The sequence below is a fragment of the Pelobates fuscus genome, chromosome 12, assembly GCF_036172605.1.
Source record: "Pelobates fuscus isolate aPelFus1 chromosome 12, aPelFus1.pri, whole genome shotgun sequence".
Classification (NCBI taxonomy): Eukaryota; Metazoa; Chordata; class Amphibia; order Anura; family Pelobatidae; genus Pelobates; species Pelobates fuscus.
In genome coordinates, this window is record NC_086328.1 from 37,263,305 (window position 1) to 37,283,885 (window position 20,581).

General features: G+C 43.1%; 1 protein-coding gene across 1 annotated transcript; it reads left to right on the plus strand.

Moving 5' to 3' along the window:
• The first annotated feature begins 392 nt into the window (after positions 1 to 392).
• CFDP1 (craniofacial development protein 1) lies at positions 393 to 20,057 on the plus strand. Its single transcript, XM_063437563.1, has 7 exons — positions 393 to 540; positions 1,677 to 1,806; positions 5,570 to 5,804; positions 8,418 to 8,542; positions 8,862 to 8,981; positions 10,656 to 10,814; positions 19,578 to 20,057. The coding sequence occupies exons 1-7, from the start codon at positions 480 to 482 to the stop codon at positions 19,666 to 19,668; spliced, it is 921 nt and encodes a 306-aa protein (XP_063293633.1). The 5' UTR covers positions 393 to 479; the 3' UTR covers positions 19,669 to 20,057.
• The last annotated feature ends 524 nt before the right edge of the window (positions 20,058 to 20,581 follow it).

The following is a 20,581-nucleotide window of genomic DNA, read 5'->3' on the forward strand; positions in this document are numbered from 1 at the left end:
TGTCATGTACCATACAGCAGGAGAAATACTGTGTTCCGCCTCATGACTGTGCGGTAATTCCCACTCACACCATTTTCTTTTCTGAAACCCCCTTCCCAATTTTTTTTTTTTTAAAACGTCCCTAACAACTTTAAAAAAAAAAAAAAAACACTGTATACTGACTGACTAAATTGATAATACACATAAATCTAGGGAGCTTGTGTAAAGCCTACGAAATAAAAATGAAAGAGTGCAGCCAACTCTCTGTAGCCTTCCGACTTGGGCGCGAAAAGCTGCCTAAGCTCCTCCCACAGTATAGCGCGTGCTGGTTTTCTCTGCGCATGCTCACTAGCGTCTAGCCACCCGCGCATGCGCATTGTCTATAGCCAAACACGCATGCGCATTAGCCCGTGTCTATCGACGCATGCGCAGTTGCGAGTCCGTTTAGGGCACTCATTCACTGAGTTCGACTCTCCATCGTGAAGCGCTCGGTGCTCGATATGTCTGACTGCGACTCTGAGGACTACTCTTCCTCTGAAGATGAGGATTATGTGCCCTCTGGTAGGTATACCAGCCTATATAACCCTACATTCAATGGTTTCCTGGTCAGGTGGTCACAGAGAGCATTGTTTACATGTGGCCCTGGCAGTGATGGGACCCATTGTTTATATGTTGCACCACTTAGGGCCATGAGGGCTAATCCTTGAAGGTTCATTTGCTCTGGGTTAGGATTTGCATTGATACTCCGCATTCATTGTATCTGTCTGGGTGTCATGGGGTCCTTTGTAATCTACAGCATGTGGGGTGCAGTGACTGCTGAGATTTAACTTTAATAAATATGTACAGTGTGCTTTGAGTGGATATACAACAAGAGTGCTGCCTGTTAAAGCTCATGTATATAAATATTAACATAATAATGTTTAAGTAAAGTCATCATAGTCATACAGAGCTGCCTGATTACAGCCTAACTCCCATCATCCAGGCCATTCATGTCCAATTAGGCTTGCAAGTCCCTTCTTTTTTTTTAATGATGAAAAGTGCTTCCCTGCAGTCTGTAGTATTCATATTCTTTAGCAGGCAGACTATTTCAGGGGGAACCATGAATGTCTGCTTTGAGTTGGTTACTGCAGCATTTGAATGCTTCATGCTGTGATACAAAATCTGTTACTTGATCCTACATCCTGTGCTATCAAGAAGCAATATATTTCTAGTACTCTACTACTGGAAACTTGAAAGAGCGTTAATAATAATAAAAATGTCCTTGCCCCTTAAAGGAACACTCACTCCACGTACCATAACAACTTAATCTCAAGGAAATTATTATGGTTTGGCGATATGTTACCTTAAAATCCAAAGTTGTCCATTTGGTGCCCATTGCCCTCTTCACCCCTTTTCTTCCGCGTCAGACCATGTTTTTGTGGAATCCTGAGCACAGGTGATAGGCTGAGTCAGCTGGCTTCCCATTGAGCTGTTGAAAGTTCATAGCAAGAGATTCCATCTTTGTGCTTAGCAGACCCCAGGTAAAAAATAAAATTGGTAGCAACTAATAAACACTTCAGTGCATTAATTCGCTAAAGGAATCTTTCTTTTACTTTGTGGCTCACACCATGAAAATAGTTTTTGTTCTTTGGAATATTAGGAACAGTAATAAACAAGTAGAATTTGTGTAAAAATAAAAATGTGAATTTCATTTTTAGGAGGCGAATACAGCGAAGATGATGTCAACGAACTAGTAAAAGAGGATGATGAGGAAGAAGATGACGATAGGAGTAAAAAGTTAGAAGACGACAAATCTAAAAAGAAAAAAAGCAACTGTATCTCGGCAAGGTAAATTTATTAACTTTTTTTAAGCCTGTTCAGAATTTTTTTCTTAGAGTAGTTCATTCAATATGTTATTGATAAACTACAATGAACTGTAATTTGACAGCCTAAAACAGGGGTTCCCAATTTTTTTTTTTTTTTTAAATTGCGCTGTTTTTTTTTGTATGTGAAGGTGTGTATATCTGCTTGTATGTGCCAGTGTGTGTATGTGTATATCTGACACACATATACACACACTGGCACATAGATGCACACACCTTGACACACTGTGTGTGTGTGTATCTGTGTTTGTCTGTGTATCAAGGTGTTTGTATGTGTCAGTGTGTGTGAATCTGACACACAGATACACGCAGTGTGTATGTATCTGTGTGTCAAGGTGTGTGTGTATCTATGTTTCAAAGTGTTTGTATGTGCCGGTGTGTATATCTATGATTATATGCGCCAGTGTGTGTATATGTATCTGGCACATAGTGGCACACAGATATACACACTGACACACACATCTTGACTCACAAATACACACACACTCAGATACACACAGTGGCATATACAAACCTTGACACACAAATACACACTCAGACACACATGCTCTTTGACAGACGCACATACAAACACATATACCCTCTCACTGACAAGAACAGATACATTCTCTCTCACTGACAAGCACACATTATCTCTCACTGACAAGCACACATATACTCTTTGACCGACACACATACAATTGTGTTTTTTTTTGTTTTTGTTTTTTTTTATCCACCTAGCCCCCCTGCATTTAGGAGTGCTGGCATGGAGTCACTGGGGTCCAGTAGGGCGGCTGGCGAGCTTCCCCTAGGGCTGCTGAGCAGCTGGCGTGTGGGCTGCGAAGGAGCAGTGATCTCCCTGCTCAGCTCCCTTGCGCACCTCTTAGTGATGCCGGAGCCAGAGTGACGTCAGATATTCCGGCTCCAGCATCACTGCGCGAAGGGAGCTGAGCAGGGAAATCACTGCTCCCTCGCCACAATTTTATTTTTTTAAACTTTTGTCGGAACCCCAATTGGGAAACGCTGGCCTAGGATAATCACAAAGAGTTGATGATATGGGAGTTTAACTAGTCGCCCTACAAGTGCTGGTGTGTCAGTGTATTTCTTATAGCATATTCTAAAATATTTTCTTTCTAGTTATTATATCAGATATCACCCCTTATAAATCATGTGGCTCTTTGTCTTGATAAACTATTCTGCACACCCCAAATATCTGTTTCTTTTCTTACATAGTATTGGCGATGCTCCATTGAGAGATATTTAGTTGTTAATGAGCTTCAACTACAGGTCCCACTCAAGTTGTAGTTGGCAACTGTTATGACAGTAGGTGTCCCATGTGCTGCATCTTGGACCTCCTTTCCAAGAGAACCTTATTCTAGTGTGTCACATCTCTTACTGATCTAAAGCCAGTTAAGCTGCACATGTTAATATAGGCTTGGTATATGATGTCCTGTCTATCACTTTCATTCATTCACCTATTAGGAAGCAGGAGAGTAGAAAAATCTTCTGACTCAGAACAGATAACCATGGATCTACCAACACCACTACCACGACTACTTATACACAAAGTAGACAAAGTGAGTTATTGCCTACTGTGGTCCGGTGCTAGAGATACAACTTGTCATAAAGCTTCTAGTCTCTTAGATCTCTACTGGTTTCATTTGTATACTTTTTGTATTGCTGATCAGCGGTGCTCAGTGCACATACACATACAGGTGATACTCGAAAAATTTGAATATCGTGCAAAAGTTAATTTATTTCAGTAATGCAATGTAAAAGGGGAAACTAATATATGAGATAGACGCATTACATGCAAAGCAAGATAGTTCAAGCCGTGATTTGTCATTAGTGCGATGATTATGGTTTACAGCTCATGAAAACTCATGAGGTGTTATGGAAGACCAGGATGCTTCAATAGCAGCCTTCAGCTCTTCTGCATTGTTCGGTCTCATGTCTCTCATCTTTCTCTTGGCAATGCTTCATAGATTCTCTGTGTTTCAGGTCAGGCGAGTTTGCTTGCCAATCAAGCACAGTAATCCCATGGTCATTAAACCAGGCTTTGGTGCTTTTGGCAGTGTGGGCAGGTGCCAAGTCCTGCTGGAAAATGAAGTTAGCATCCCCATAAAGCTCGTCTGTGGAAGGAAGCATGAAGTGCTCCAAAATCTCCTGGTAGACGGCTGCGTTGACCCTGGACTTAATGAAGCACAGTGGACCAACACCAGCAGATGACATGGCTCCCTAAATCAACACAGACTGGGGAAACTTCACACTGGACTTCAAGCATCTTGCAGTGTGTGCCTCTCCATTCTTCCTCTAGACTCTGGGTCCTTGGTTTCCAAATGAGATGCAAAAGTTGCTCTCATCAGAAAAGAGGACTTTGGACCACTGAGCAACAGACCAGGTCTGTTTTTCTTTAGCCCAGGTAAGACGCTTCTGACGTTGTTTGTTGTTCAGGAGCGGCTTGACAAGAGGAATACGACATCTGAAGCCCATGTCCAGGATCCGTCTGTGTGTGGTGGCTCTTGATGCACTGACTCCAGCCTCAGTCCACTCCTTGTGAAAGTCCCCAACACTTTTGAATGGCCTTTTTCTGACAATCCTCTCCAGGCTGCGGTCATCCCTGCTGCTTGTGCACCTTTTTTCTTCCACACTTTTCCCTTCCACATAACTTTCTATTAATGTGCTTTGACACAGCACTTTGGGGACATCCAACTTCATTCACAATTACCTTTTGTGGCTTTCCCTCCTTATGGAGGGTGTCAATGATGGTTTTCTGCACAACTGTCAGGTCAGCAGTCTTCCCCATGATTGTGATTGCTACTGGACCAGAATGAGAGACCATTTAAATGCTCAGAAACCCTTTGCAGGTGTTATGGCTTACGTAGCTGATTAGAGTGGGACGCGGTGAGCCTAGAATATTGCACTTTTCCACAATATTCTAATTTACTGATATTGTGGATTTGGGGTTTTTATGCCAAAAGCTCCAAAGCCTGGTTCAATGACCATGGGATTACTGTGCTTGATTGGCCAGCAAACTCACCTGACCTGAAACTCAAAGAGGATCTATGGGGCATTGCCAAGAGAAAGATGAGAGACATGAGACCGAACAATGCAGAAGAGCTGAAGGCTGCTATTGAAGCATCCTGGTCTTCCATAACACCTCAGCAGTGCCACAGGCTGATAGCTCCCATGCCACGCCGCATTGAGGCAGTAATTGCTGCAAAAGGGGCCCAAACCAAGTACTGAGTCCATATGCATGCTTATACTTTTCAGAGGTCCGATATAGTTCTATGTACACTCCTTGTTTTATTGATTGCATGTAATATTCTAATATACTGAGATTGTGGATTTGGGGTTTTCATAAGCTGTAAGCCATAATCATCGCACTTATGACAAATCACAGCTTGAACTATCTTGCTTTGCATGTAATGTGTCTATCTCATATATTAGTTTCCTCTTTTACATTGCATTACGGAAATAAATTAACTTTTGCACGATATTCTAATTTTTCGAGTATCACCTGTATTCCTCTTTTTTAATTTTATTTTTCAATGTGTCTTATTTTAATTGTATTAGAACTTCTGGTTTGTTAAATTACATAAATGCCTATGGCTATTGTTTCCATTACTTGGTTGTAACGTTATTGTATAGTTTTTGCATAAACACTATGACATAAATGTAAACTGATTTTTATACATCGAGCCCTCTAATACTGATCCTTAAAGTCTGTAAATGCCTTTTCTACTCAGGAAACGGAAGAAAGGAGTATTAGTCTTAAACACGGAGGAAAAAACTGAGGAGGAAAAAGAAGCTGCACACTGTTCTGAAGAAGATGAGGCACCTGCATTTGACGAGGAAAAGAAGCTGAAAAAAGAGGAGCTCAAAAAGAAAAAGGAAGATGATCTTTGGTCAAGCTTCCTTTCAGATGTTGGTCAAAAAGCCAAGACTCCCCCGTCCCCTAGGCCTGTCACAATTCCTAACCAGGTAAACATGTACTGTAATGCTCCTACATGTTATACTGCTTTTTGTTTATTTTATTTTTTTGTATATATTTTAGTATTTTTCTATAACTGATAACGAGGTCTCTGACCGCCCCTTGTTTTATGCCTGTAATAGTTATTCTTCAAGTGGCAGCTTTGCATTTTATAAAAATTGCAATCTAGGATAACCACATCACTAAATGAGGTTTGTCAGAACTTCACTGTAGCATCGAGTCCTCTCTCCTCCACATGCAGTGTCTTCTATATTGCACACCCTTGAAATTAATAAAATCCAAAAAGAAAAATGTCCAGCACATATAAATGGGTAAAAAAGCACTCCAGATTTTGTTGAGGTCTCTACAGCAAGCTGAACAACATTTTGACCTACCAATAGATTTTTCTTGAGGAGCCTGCTGTGTGTGTGTGATGTGTGCTGGGCGGCAGCATAGAGTTTGTCTGCTTGTGTTTTCCACTATTGGAGGGTGATTGCAATCTGTTGTTTCCATAATGTACCTGATAACATTGGAGTAAAGAGGGAGGCCAACCTCACCCCTAACGAAGGCTCCCCTGTGTCCCTTGCTAGATAACAAGGAATGTGAATGTAAGAGAGGGGAAGAATTTCATTACTTGGATTGGTATATTATGTAGAAGATATAAATGCCTATGCAGGACATTCATATTGTATAGTGTTCTTCCTAACAAATCTGGAAATATACCTACCAGACCAGAAAATTGTGTCTTTCTGGAAAACCATGAGAAGCAGGGGTAAGTACACTGAACAAAATTATGAACACAACACTTTTGTTTTTGCCTCCATTTTTCATGAGTAGTGATGTCTTGAACAGTTCGCCTGAACTGTTCGCTGGCGAACATAGCGTGTTCGGTCCGACCCCTATTCGTCATTGAGCTGGGAGGGAGGGTCTGCTGCTGATTGGCTGGAATGTGTCTGCTGACTGTGAGGTACAGGGTCAAAGTTTACGCAATGATGACGAATAGGGGGCGGACCGAACATCGTGCGTGTTCGCAACTGCAAACACGCTATGTTCGCCGGCGAACGGTTCCTGGCGAACTGTTCGGGACATCACTATTCATGAGCTGAACTCAAAGATCTAAGATTTTTTCTATGTACACAAAATGCCTATTGCTCTCAAATGTTAGTGAGCACTTCTCCTTTGCCGAGATAATCCATCCACGTCACAGGTGTGGCATATCGAGATGCTGATTAGACAGCATGATTATTGCACAGGTGTGCCTTAGGCTGGCCACAATAAAAGGCGACTCTAAAATGTGCAGTTTTATCACACAGCATAATGCCACAGATGTCGCACGTTTTGAGGAAGCGTGCAATTGGCATGCTGACTGTAGGAATGTCCACTAGAGCTGTTGCCGGTGAATTGAATGTTCATTTCTCTACCATAAGCAGTCTCCAAAGGCGTTTCAGAGAATTTGGCAGTACATCCAACCGGACTCACAACCGCAGACCACGTGTAACCACACTAGCCCAGGACCTCCACATCCAGCATCTTCACCTCTAAGAAAGTCTGAGACCAGCCACCCGGACAGCTGCTGCAACAATCGGTTTGCATAGCCAAAGAATTTGTGCACAAACTGTCAGAAATCGTCTCAGGGAAGCTTATCTGCATGCTCATCGGGGTCTCGGCCTTACTGCAGTGCGTCGTCGTAACCTACTTGAGAGGGCAAATGCTCACATTCGATGGCGTCTGGCACTTTGAAGAGGTGTTCTCTTCACAGATTAATCCCGATTTTTACTGTACAGGGCAGATGGCAGACAGCGTTTATGGCGTCGTGTGGGTGAGCGGTTTGCTGATGTCAACGTTGTGGAAGGAGTGGCCCATGGTGGGGTTATGGTGTTGCAGGCGTATGTTATGGACAACGAACACAGGTGCATTTTATTCATGGCATTTTGAATGCACAGAGATACCGTGACGAGATCCTGGGGCCCATTGTTGTGCCCTTCATCCGCGACCATCACCTCATGTTGCAGCATGATAATGCACAGCCCCATGTTGCAAGGATCTGTACACAATTCCTGGAAGCTGAAAACATCCCAGTTCTTGCATGGCCAGCATACTCACAAGACATGTCACCTTTGAGCATGTTTGGGATGCTCTGGATCGGCGTATACGACAGCATGTTCCAGGTCTTGCCAATATCCAGCAACTTCGCACATCCATTGAAGAGGAGTCGCAACATTCCACAGGCCACAATCAACAACCTGATCAACTCTATGCGAAGGAGATGTGTTGCACTGCGTGAGGCAAATTGTGGTCACACCAGATACTGACTGGTTTTCGAACCCACCCCCAATACTGTAAAACTGCACATTTTGTCTAATCAGCATCTTAATATCCCACACCTGTGAGGTGGATGAATTATCTCGGCAAAGGAGAAGTGCTCACTAACAGAACAATATTTGAGAGAAATAGGCCTTTTGTGTACATGGAAAAAAATCTTAGAACTTTGAGTTCAGCTCAAGAAAAATGGAGGCAAAAATAAAAGTATTTTGTTCAGTGTGTGTGTGTGTGTGTGTGTATAATATATATTCAAACATTTTTAAGCTACCTCTTATTTTTCTAACTATTATAAATTATATTAGGTTGAGGCAGAGAGACCCAAGGAACCTCACAAGTCTTCTGCTCAGGGCAGAGAAACAAGCAAGTCCAAAGAAGATGCAAAAGTCACAATCACCAAAGTATTTGATTTTGCAGGTGAAGAAGTAAGGTGGGTGTAAACTAATTATTTTTAGTATCAATTTTGTTATACAGGTGGTCCTTGTACGACGGCTCGCACTTACGACCAGCTCTCTCGCGGGTGGTAAGTGCGAGCCGTCGTGGGAAGGTTTACATTAAAAGGCCTGCAGGGACAGGCAACTACATTAAGCTGTCTTTTTTCTGGTAACTATAGTGTCCCTTTAAGGGTGGTCCTATTTCTTTATGGTAAAGTTTGTTTTCTTTCTATATTTAAATTAAGACCAAAATACAACTGATGAAATATGAATATATTAAAATAGGTGTTATAACATGCACTTTCTTGTGGTTAGAGTGACAAAGGAAGTTGATTCCTCATCCAAAGAGGCCAAGGCTTTTATCAAAGAGCAAGAGAAAGGTTCACATGAGCAAAGTCCAGCACCTACTAAAACCAGTGTGCCAACCAGCTCTGGGTGAGTAGAAAGACTTACAAAAAACCTGAATGACAATATGCAAATGGATAAGAGACTTGCACCCATCAAGTTCAGCCTTTCTCACAATTGTTTTTGCTGTTGATCCAAGAACACACACTCTATATAATGCTTAAAAAAAAAAAAAAAAGCATTTCTTTGCCACTAGAATGTTTAGTTTTTTTTTCCGGTGACTTGATAACATTTTGGTAGCCACATACTTAATATTTGTTTAGTAATTGTTAAAAGTAGATTACTAAAGATGAAAAAGCACAATACTGTTTCCCCCAGTTTTCCTATCCCTAAAGGAACACAATGTAGGCACCCAGACCACTTCAGCTCATTGAAGTAGTCTGGGTACAGTGTCCCTATTGCATATAGTTCTGCAATGTCCAGAGAAACTGCAATGTTTACATTGCAGCACTAAGTCTGGGTACAGTGTCCCTATTGCATATAGTTCTGCAATGTCCAGAAAAACTGCAATGTTTACATTGCAGCACTAAGTCGGCCTCCAATGGCTGTCCATCAGACAGCCACTGGAGGCGCTTCCTGGCTGCTAACGGACTTTTGGTCCGTTATCTGACACTGGATGTCCTCATACCAGCGTCCTCTATTCCCCCATAGGAAAGCATTAATTAAATGCTTTTTCCTATGGGGAGGCCTAAAATGCACGCACTCACCATTTGGCTTTTTCATGCACATGAGCGCCTGCTTTTTGCAGGATGTCAGAGGAGGCGGTTCTGCGATCCAGTGTCGAGGGACATTGGCCCTCGGTCAAGGTAGGTAATGGTTTTTAACCCTTTATTCACGTTGGTGGAGGAGGGGTGGCAGAGGGACCTATAGTGCCAAGAATACAGCTTTGCATTCCTAGCACTTATAGTATGCCTTGTAGATTGCCTCACTATGCAGTCTGAAAAAAGCAGGTAAATATGATCTATTCCCTCTCTCTCTCCCCCCTCCGCCCTACGTTTAGCAGCAGTACTGATGGGGATGTTCTTTATCATTCATTGGGTTGTAGGGATAGGAAACCAATAGTTTAGATCCCTGTATCGTTCTGGAGTGGTTGTGGAAACATAAGAAATAATTTTTAAAAATTGTATCTGCTTTTATAAAAAATATTTTTTGTGCTTTTCAGTCTACAGAGTGAGACAACTGTCTCATTCAAAGCTAAAGAATGGGGGAGAAAGGGGTTTGTGTATAGTGCATAGGTCATGTCCCGACCTATGTAAATGCCATTTAGGAGTTAAAGGGAGTTAAATAGCCCAACTTGTTAGCTTCCCTTATTGCACAGTACGTTTTTTTTTTATTTTCATATACCCTGCTTTAGTTCATTGTCTGCTAGAGCTTATGGCAGCCTCCTGTGTGTTTTAAAATTTAAATTAACAGAACAGATCACCACTTCTAAAGTAGGCAGTGTGCTTCAAAATTTTTTTATTTTTTTTCATGGAGCCTATGGGAGTCGTGGCTAGGCCTGCATACACAAATTATATAAGTGGTAGAGAACTGATCAATGTGCAGGGACACGATCTAGACAATAAAGCTGCTTCATTAAGCTAATTTTGTTTTGGTGTCTAGAATATCACTTTAAACAGGTTTAAATGTTTAAGAAATTGAAGTTTTTTTTTTTAAAGAAATCTGTTATATTTGATATATTTGAAACTTTCATTTTTTGTGTAGTGTGAAGAGACCAATTGGCATGGGTAGTATTTTGGGGAAACTTGGCTCCAAGAAACAAAAGATGAGCACCCTGGAGAAATCCAAGCTGGACTGGGATACATTCAAAGAGCAAGAGGGGATTGGAGATGAGTTGGCCATCCATAACAGGGGCAAGGATGGGTAAGCAAATTAACCTTAAAAATTGTAAAGAACACTATACAGACTAAGCTAGTAAAATCACAACTAGAGACTGATTTCTGAATGCTTTCACATTCTTCCTCTGCAATGTCTACCAGGAGATATTAACTAGACATACAATATAACTACAAATCTCTGAGTTCAAAAGTGATACAGCTTTTATTTTTTTTTTTAATTCTTTATTTTTGTTGTGCTTTGAATTACAAACATGCTTATACCGCCACGATAGCTGGTACAAGCCGATGGAATAATACAAGATAAACAGTAGCATGGCAAGCGTTAACAGCACAAATTTTATAGGTCAGGTTAGGAAGAACTGGCTATAACCTTATAGTTTTGAAGAGTAAGATAGACAGGTTAAGAAAGATCTGAAACATTCCAAGACTAATCCTGGTTTAAGCCTATGAGGTTAGCTGAGCTTCTGGGGCTGATTGAGTGTTTGAGCGTAGGTATGGTGTCTGCCTGTTGCCCTGTGCCCTTAGTGTAGCTGGTGAGGTTATCATGGGGTTAAGTGGCATAATAGCAAGAGGTGTGATGGGGCATTGCTATGTTACATGCTTTGGAGTTGCGTGTGTGTGTAAAAAGGTTTATACATGAGGGTATCCAGGCAGGGGGACTTTGCCTTGGTAAGTGAGTGGGTGATTGAGAGCGTTAGTAGTGTGAGTAGTAAGGCATTGCACATGTGGGAAACGCATATAATGAGATTGTTAACTAAATAAAAACGTTCATAACAGTGGGTTTCTTTGTAAAGTTCTGCATTGCCTGTGATTTTTTGTTGAGGAGGTTGCTGTGCGTCCGTTGCAGCTGAGGTTTTGAGTACGGACTTCTGTTAGTCCCAACTTGTGAGTTCACTTTTAACCTATGCCCAGCGTAGGGAGAGGTGTCAGAGGTGTTTGGAAATCCTGCTGGGGGATTGTTGGGTACAGCATCACTGGTTCCAGCGGTCGGTTCACCAGTCCGTTGTTGTGGAGGTCCGCTTTGATGGCGCAGGTAGGTTGAGTCCCTCTTTGGCTCTCTGGGGCTTTCTGCGGTGTCAGGTTAGTACGGAGCTGTGAGGGTAGCTTGCTAGTGTGTGGTCGCTTTATGGGCCCCTGCTTCAAGCCGGTGCTTTGAGAGGCTTGTGGGCCGCCTCTGGCTGAGATCTGTATGCGGTGCGGTCTTGCCTGTGTGAGCGCGAGCGGGAGGGCTCTCCTTCTCCGGCGCCATTTTGTGGGTCCCCTCAGGCGGGGGCCTGTGTGTCTGCAGTGGGGACTTGCGAGTTCTTCGGCGGGTATGTGCGCTGGTGCCTTGGCTTGTCGCTCTCTGCTGGTCAATTTCGCACAGAAGGCGTCGAGTAGGGCATCGAGCTTGGTTAAGGTTTGGTGCCTGTCTGTGTGGCGGTTGTGGTTACATGCGGCGTCACCCATCTTTAGGGCCCGTGTGGCAGAGGGCTGCCTGTGCGGTCCCGTTATCAGCGCTCGTCTCAGCCCCGCTGCCTGGAGAGTTTGGACCGGGATTACCCCCACCGGTCCTGAGGGGGGGGGACGGGTAGCTGGTGGTTTGGAGTCTGCAGGGTAGGGGCGAGGAGAGCGGCCGTCTCCCCCCAGCTCCATCCGCCGCAGGCTACCGCCTGCCGCCTTGGATACACGGTTGTGGGATGCACTCGGGTTTGGTATCGGGTGATTCACCGGGTAGCCCCCGACGTGGGTAGCGTATCCCGGTGTCATTGCAGGCTTGTAAACGGTGAGTTTTTCCCTTTGAAGCAGTTTGTTTGGCGGGAGCTTCTCCAGCATGCGACTGCTCTGTTTGCAGGTCAGGCCCCGCCCCCCAGCTTTTAACATCATATCCACTACAGCACAATGCAGTGGTTATTGTGCTAGCAGTTTACTGGCACCATGCCCTGGTGCTGTGTGAAACCTTTTTCAAGTTCGGACTTTATTGATTAGCTGTGTGTCAGAATTCACTCCATTATAATGCTGATTGTGACGTACCCTCCGCCGACGGATGCTCCTAATGCTCACCGTGGACCAAAAGCCCTGCATATCCCACGAACCGCCGCAGCTTCGTTCGGGTCTCGCTGTCTTCTTCCCACCCTAGACCTACAACAAGGGTCCAGGTTCCAGTGGGTAACCCTCTTCTCCAAGAGAGGATAGCAGGATCAGCTGTAGAGCTCTTACAAGAGCTAGTAGAATCTAAGGGAGTATAATGATTACAGCAATGCCTGTAGTGATTATAGCTGTTCCCTACAACACGAGACAAGGCTGCGAGTTGAGGGTAAGAAGGTCTGAGAGTTTAATGGTACAGGTTGGATTTTTATACAACTTTTCAGGCCAGAGGAACACCCACTGGACCTGATGGGGCACCAGGACACACATTGTACAGACCAATAGAAACAATGTAACAATGCCTGACACTCCCACATACAGCACACATTCCCTCCCCTCTGCCTGTGATACAATTAAGGTAGACAATGGAGTAACGTAATTATCCCCAAGCATAAAAAAACATATTCCACATACGTTGGCATAAGTTAGCAGCTGATACTGACGAGACACCAATACAGCGGCGAGTTTAACTCCCCCACTACAAATTAGCAATCACTTTGTGGTATGTTTACGCTATTTGGACTTATTGCAGCCCTCTCGTTGATTAGTGTCATTACTTACATGTTTACACATCTCCCATTGTATTATACCAATAATGAGACGAGTTTAACGCCACAATTTCATAATCACAAACGTTTACTACCATGTTTACGCTATGTAGAACAAACGCAGCTTTCTTGTTGATTGTTGTAATTGCTTATATCAGTGGTAGTCAACCTTTTTCTACCTACCGCCCACTAATGCATCTTTTTGGTTGAAAAAATTTCCTTACCGCCCACCAGTTTTCGCGCAAATGCAGAATATTTTTTAGAAAGGAGGGTGTTTTAAAAAAAATAAATGTACGTACATTTATCTTTTTATTTCTACTTAATGCAGGTTTATAAGGTTTTTAACTTTATAAAGTTTAATGAGAAAACAATAAAGTACATTGAAATTACCTTTACTAGTGATTAATGAGATCCTTGAGGTTGATGCTGTGAGACTAAATATTTGATATCTGGTTCAAAGGTCTCTTTCAGTGATATTCAGACGACTTCTCTGTTTGCGCATAATATGATTTCTCATTTGTGCGTCAGCTCATCTCCTCTCCTCCTCAATTTTTTCTATTTAACCTTCCTTGTAGCAATGCCCAGTAGGAAGGCTGAGCTAGGTAGCCCACTTACTATAGTCCACTATAACAGACAGGCACACGACACCCATACAAGACACACAAGATACACACACAAATACAAGACACACAGACACATACACAAATACAGACACATACATACACACACACGACATACATACATACACACACACGACATACATACAGACACACACACAAGACACACATACATACACACACAAGACACACAGACACACACACACACGACACATACATACAGACACACACAAAGACACAGACACACAAGACACATAGAGACACCCAACAGACACACACACAAGACATACATAGACACACACACATGCAGACACACACACACAACATACATACACAAAGACACATACAGACACACAAGACACATACATACACAAAGACACATACATAGAGAGACACAGATACCAACAGACACACACATAAGACATACATAGACACACACACACACAAGACATACATACAAACACACACACATTATATTTAAGTCACCCTCCTGTTTCCTACCTTTTAGATTCAGGAGGGTGACTTTCCCTGGGGTCCAGTGGTGGCTCAGGTGGATGGGAGTCAGAGTTCCCACTCTGACTCCCTGGTCTTCCTCCCGCGCGGCTCTCAGTGTTAGCTGGGAGGAGTGACGTGCAGTCACTTCCTCCCAGCTCTGTGATGTCATCACAGAGGCCCGGTTGCGTTGTTAAAGCGCCCAGCGCTGACCGGGCCCCTCACAATCCACATCCATCGGGTGGCCCTGACAGCATGGGCCACCCGATGGACCCCTCCATATGCGGCCCCGGCGGTTTGCCGCGCAGGCCAGGGCCGCAAATGGTCACGGCGGTACCCAGTCGCAGGGGTACCGCCGGCTCGCACCCGCCCGCCCGGTCGTCAAAACCTTGAAATCCCTACCGCCCACCTGGAATCCTAAAACGCCCACTAGTGGGCGGTAGGGACCAGGTTGACGACCCATGGCTTAAATGTTGCCATTTATATTGCGGTATTACCAATGCAGAAACCAGATGAGCTGTAATAGATGTACTTGGCACGCTTTAATAAAACAAAATAAAGAATGTCAAATACAAAACCACATATTCTACAAAGTCTCATAGGTACCCCAAAATACAACATATCCCCATAAATGTTACATCCCCTGATCGCTGTGATCTGGGTGAACAACATATCCAAAAATCACCCAGATCAGATAAGGAAATCTAAAATTTTATAGAAGTCATATTTTTGCCCAGGTGCAAGCATGGTCCCATGCCCAAAACAGTTCCATAGAATCGCGGCTAAGTGCCGCTGGAGGATCGACCGGGAACCACAAGGTTTTCATGCTGAAAATAGTTCCAGGGCATTCGCGGCTAAGACCCCCTGAAGTGGTTTTGGTCCATGTGGACAAGATGGCGGCCACTTCGACTGTTCGGGAGTTCGAAGAACCATTGTTTAAAGTCCCAATGGCCACAAATAGGGTCTCTCAACCACAATAAATTAAAGGGGCCATAGTCACAGGATAAAAGGTTGGCAATTAGTCCTCTCCAAAACCCAGGCGGGGAAGTGGCTTTCGTCACACTGATTGTATTGGAAGAGTGTGAATGCTACATAAGTGTACCTTTCACAAACCCAGTATGTTGTTAGAATTCTTTGGATAGGAAATTAGATAAGTATTTAACATCTCATTCCTTAAAGGAAGACTATAGCGTTAGGACTCGTCATTTGCTGTTGAAATGGGTTCCAACCTTTTTTTTTTTATACAAGTGGAAATGTTTTTGTTTTTTTGTGAATCAAAAAGGTGATTATTGTGGGGGCGGAGCCTAGCAGCGCAACTGACTAGACGCCATTTTACAGAACTCCGTACAAATAATATAGAATCCACCAAATATCTCCGGCATCACTGCATACCCGTTCAAACAAAGGACAGATAACGCAGCAGCTCATCACCCCGAACCTGCCGATGCCTTTTCTCCACACCCCGGGGAAAAAACGACAGAGCCGAGGCTCCAAGGCCTACCACGCCAGTAGACAGCCCTCCGCACTCGCAGACCTCCCGGATTGGGACGAACCAGACCTCCTTACCTTGCTGGCAGGCACTATGGGCAGGAGGAATCAAGACACCCGCGACTACCACTGGAACGCAGCAGGACATATGCCAGATGCTGCAACACGCAACCCCCGCCACTATACCGGCACCGCGAGAGGTCTCACTCTCCCGAGAACCCTCGACCTCAGGAGCCGACGACGGGACCGCAAGCCGAAATCCAACACCGGCACACAGAGAGACCCCATATCCACCCGTGACAGAAGCCCCGGCAACAAAACGGGAACTCCGAGATATGCTCATAGGCCTCCAAAATAATCTTAGGGCGATGTGGGAGGCAGACCTGGCAGCCCTCACAACAGAGGTACAGGCCGTTAAACGGCGCACACAAACTACTGAGGGAAAAGGGGCTGCAAGCCCTCAGCGACAGGGTGCAAAACCTGCAAGATGTACAAGCTGAAACGAACAGGCAACTGCACATACTGGATGACAGGGGAAGGAGAAAAAACATAAAGGTGCGAGGAATAGCAGAATCAATACCCCTAGAAGAATTGCCACACTTCGTGAGAAGGTTAGTGACATCCTTACTGCCAGCAAAAGAGGCCAAATTCCTCACATTTGATGGGGCATACAGAATAACCAGGTCCGTAAGGGCCCCCAAAACTGCACCACGGGACGTCATCCTTAGATGTCAATCGATGTCTACCAAGTTAAGCCTACTAGCGGCGATCAAAGGGAAAACACCATATACCTTTTGAGGAATGTAAAATCTCCTTCTTCCAGGACCTCAGCAGGGCCACAATGAAGTGGTGAAAAGCCATGCAGCCCCTCGCGCAGACCCTACAAAAAGCAGGGGTGACCTACAGATGGGCAACACCACACATAATGTGGGTCACCAAGGAAGGGAAGCACTACAAGGCCGCAGACGCCCCTGCGCTCCTGCCAACACTGAACTTGCCTCCTGGTCAAGCCACCACCCACGAAATGCCAGGCGCACAGCTTCAAATGAACTCTGCAACCGATCCGCATTCATCTGCCCGCAGTGGAGATAGGAGGCCGACGACCTGAAAACAGCAGACCCAAGCTGCAGAGACATATAAGAGACTATCATAGTTTTTTTTTTTTAAATGTTTATTATGCTTGGTGATACTGCTCCGACTACCTTACCTACATACACATACACACCCACCGACACATGCTTTGCCTGGACACTCACACAGCACGCATAATACGCGCACACCGCTTAGCGACTCTCCCTCCCCCCACCCCCCCCCCCCCCACACAGGGCACAGAAGTGCCAGGGAAGACGGTACTGTAAGGGGACATGGGATCAGAACTCCAGAACTGGGCCATAAGGGAAAGCCCACTCTAGCGACTATCTCCCACTGAAGTCCCACTCCTCAAAGGGGGAACCTACCCGAAAACAATATAGGCACTAGGAGTACTCACGGACCCCCCACCAGAGGACGGCAACGCAGCTGCAAAGACAACTCTCCCCTTACCTAGACCCAATGACCTCGACCGAACATCATCACTGGCACACAATCCCCGCAGAACTACACGAAGGAGGGGTTAAATACCCCTAATAGTGACCAGCTCGTTATAACCCAACAGACCACCATAACCATAAAAATGTGCAATACACTAACCCAACATGACTACTAAGACATAATGTTACATGCGATGTTATCCTGTTTATATAACCATGGTGTAAAAGTATATACGGATGTTACATGCAAATCTGCACCAAAAATAAAGAATTAAAAAAAAAAAAAAAAGGTGATTATTGTAAATTTCAACATAAAGCCATATTCTATTACCAGCTATTACACTCTGTGGGTACTCCTATTAACCCCAAGGAATCAAACCATGAAAAATAAAAGTTCTCTCCAAGGTTTAGGTGATATACCACCCTCCTTTTTACAAAACAAATCAAAGCCAACTCATAAAATTATGCAGCATGAATAGTTTCATATATGTGGAAAAGAAACACAGATGTATAATCGTGTAATATTGTTTGCATTAATTATATTGGAAAAATTATGTAAATTATAAAAATAGCAATGAATATAAGTATATCACGAAGTCCTCAAGGTTTCCAAAATGGGTTTCAGCTGGTATCTGGGCTTTCTCGATCCGTTCATTCTTCCATGTTCTTCCCCTTTTTAAGGGGATGTCCCAAGTTGTTTGATCCAATGAAAAGCTTGTTTCACTAGGGGCGCCATTCGGCAGGTGAATGTAATCCTTGTTCTTGTGTATCTCTCGTTGTATTCGTGCGAAGGGAGGAAGTGACATATCGGGCGGAGGAGAAACTCCCGATAAGTCATATCCGTTGTTCGGGAGTCTTCGTTCCCCGGACACGCTTTTCCTGTAGTTATGAGCTACCAAGTCCATAAGTCATTGCGCTTGTTGTTGGTCGGGTCCCTTTTAACCTTTTTTTTTTTTTTTTTTTTTTTTTTAAACTTACCTCTCTCAGGTACCTTTGGTGCTTGCTAGGTCTCTTCCTCCAATGACATCACTGCGATAGTGGGGATTACTGTGCAGCAAGTGCCGCGTGGTCATTAAACCTTCCCCACAGGAAAGCAATGTATCAGTGCTTTCCTATGGTGAATTTGGAAATGTTAGGTGTCCTCAAGCAAACGTGTGAGAACGTCCAACGTTGTTTAATGAAGTAAAACTCCGGAAACTCCGGAAACTCTGGGCACTGCACTCAGACCCTTTCAATGAGAGAACGTGGTCTGGGTGGTAATTAGTATCCCTTTAAGCAATCAAATATAAAATGTATCCCTATAATAAATACACTTAGAATTAAATGATATATATATAATATATATATTATTACGATATATACATATGTCCATATACATAATTACGTAAATAATTTTATAAATATACACATAGACTTCAAATATATAAATATGTATATATATTTAAATGATACGTGCAAATTTTTTATAACAATTTTGTTGATTGCAATTTGAGGGACCTGCCTGACGACCCAGGCAGAAAGTCCAGATAATTTAATTAGCTAGCACTGTATTTAACCCTATAACCTTCCAAGACACCCTAGAACCTGTACATGGGGGGTACTGTTTAACTCTGGAGACTTCACTGAACACAAATATTAGTGTTTCAAAACAGTACAACATTTCACAGCAATGATATTGTCAGTGAAAGTGAAGTTTTTTGCAATTTTTCACACACAAACGGCACTTTCATTGATTATATCAGTGTTGTGATACATTTTAAACTCCTGAAAGCACCTCTAGTTGCTATCTGGTAGGCAAGCACACTGCACCCAAACCACTTCAATGAGATGTCCCTTTAAACTACAAATAGTAGGTTACATGGGTCCCTAAAAATTTTCTTAGGTTTAAAAGGGAACCTCAAAGACTAAAGAGTTTAGGCACCATTATCCATTCTATGTTGAACTTTTTCTATATCTGTTAATATTTCTGTATTTATTCTTTTTACAGTTATATCGAAAGAAAAGCTTTCTTGGAAAGAGTTGATTACAGACAGTTTGAACTGGAGCGAGAGATCAGACTTAAAAACATGAAACAATAGCTTTTGGTTTGTAAGACTCAAACTTCACGGTTATTAAAATTTTCTTTGTTTAAATGCACTGACCACTACCTCCCAACTGGAAAGCGGCATTTATACAGACAACTGCAAGTTAATGGTTATGAGACGTCATGAAGCAGAGCTTAAAGACATACTTGGACTTTAAGATGAACATTTTAACTTGTATCCATTAAATTTCTTTTTTTTTTATGATTTACTTCTGATTACAAAAATAAGGTTTGGTTAGGAATTTATTATATACTGGTATGAAAAGGGGTAATGCAAAAAAAAATGTGTGTACATGTTATCTTTTAATATAACAGTTTATTTAAAAAGTGTAATTCTTGTATGTATGTGCAAAAAAGAGAACTGAAAATAAATTCTCAACCACATTTATCTACTTTCTTGTCTTTGTTGAGAAATTAGTTATTCTGATTTGATTGATCTTTCTTCTTGATTATCTGTCTTAGATCTGCTTTAGATTTCCTTTCATTCTTATTCATTTCTGTTCCACTTAACAATTTCCTCTCTGTAATAGAAACATGAAAAACACAATTATCAACATGATATTTGGATGAGCAGTTCACATTAAAATGCCAACTCAATTCAATGTTAGAGGAACACTCCAGACATCTGAACCATTTCAGCATGTTTAATATGAAAAGACTGTTTAAAAGCAGAGTTTGTAGCTCTTCCTAGAAGCCCTATCAGAGAGCCGGTACTATGGTAATCTCACTACTGGGAAAGCTATGTTTGAATCCCAGTCAGAACACCTCACCAGTATGAGACCTTGGGCAAGATATGTAATGATATATCTGCCTACATCAAATCCTCGTAGCCTGCCATGAACCCCCAAACTGCCAAAGGAGAAGTTACACCTCTAGTAAATCACTGAAGTGGTCATTGTGCTATGAAA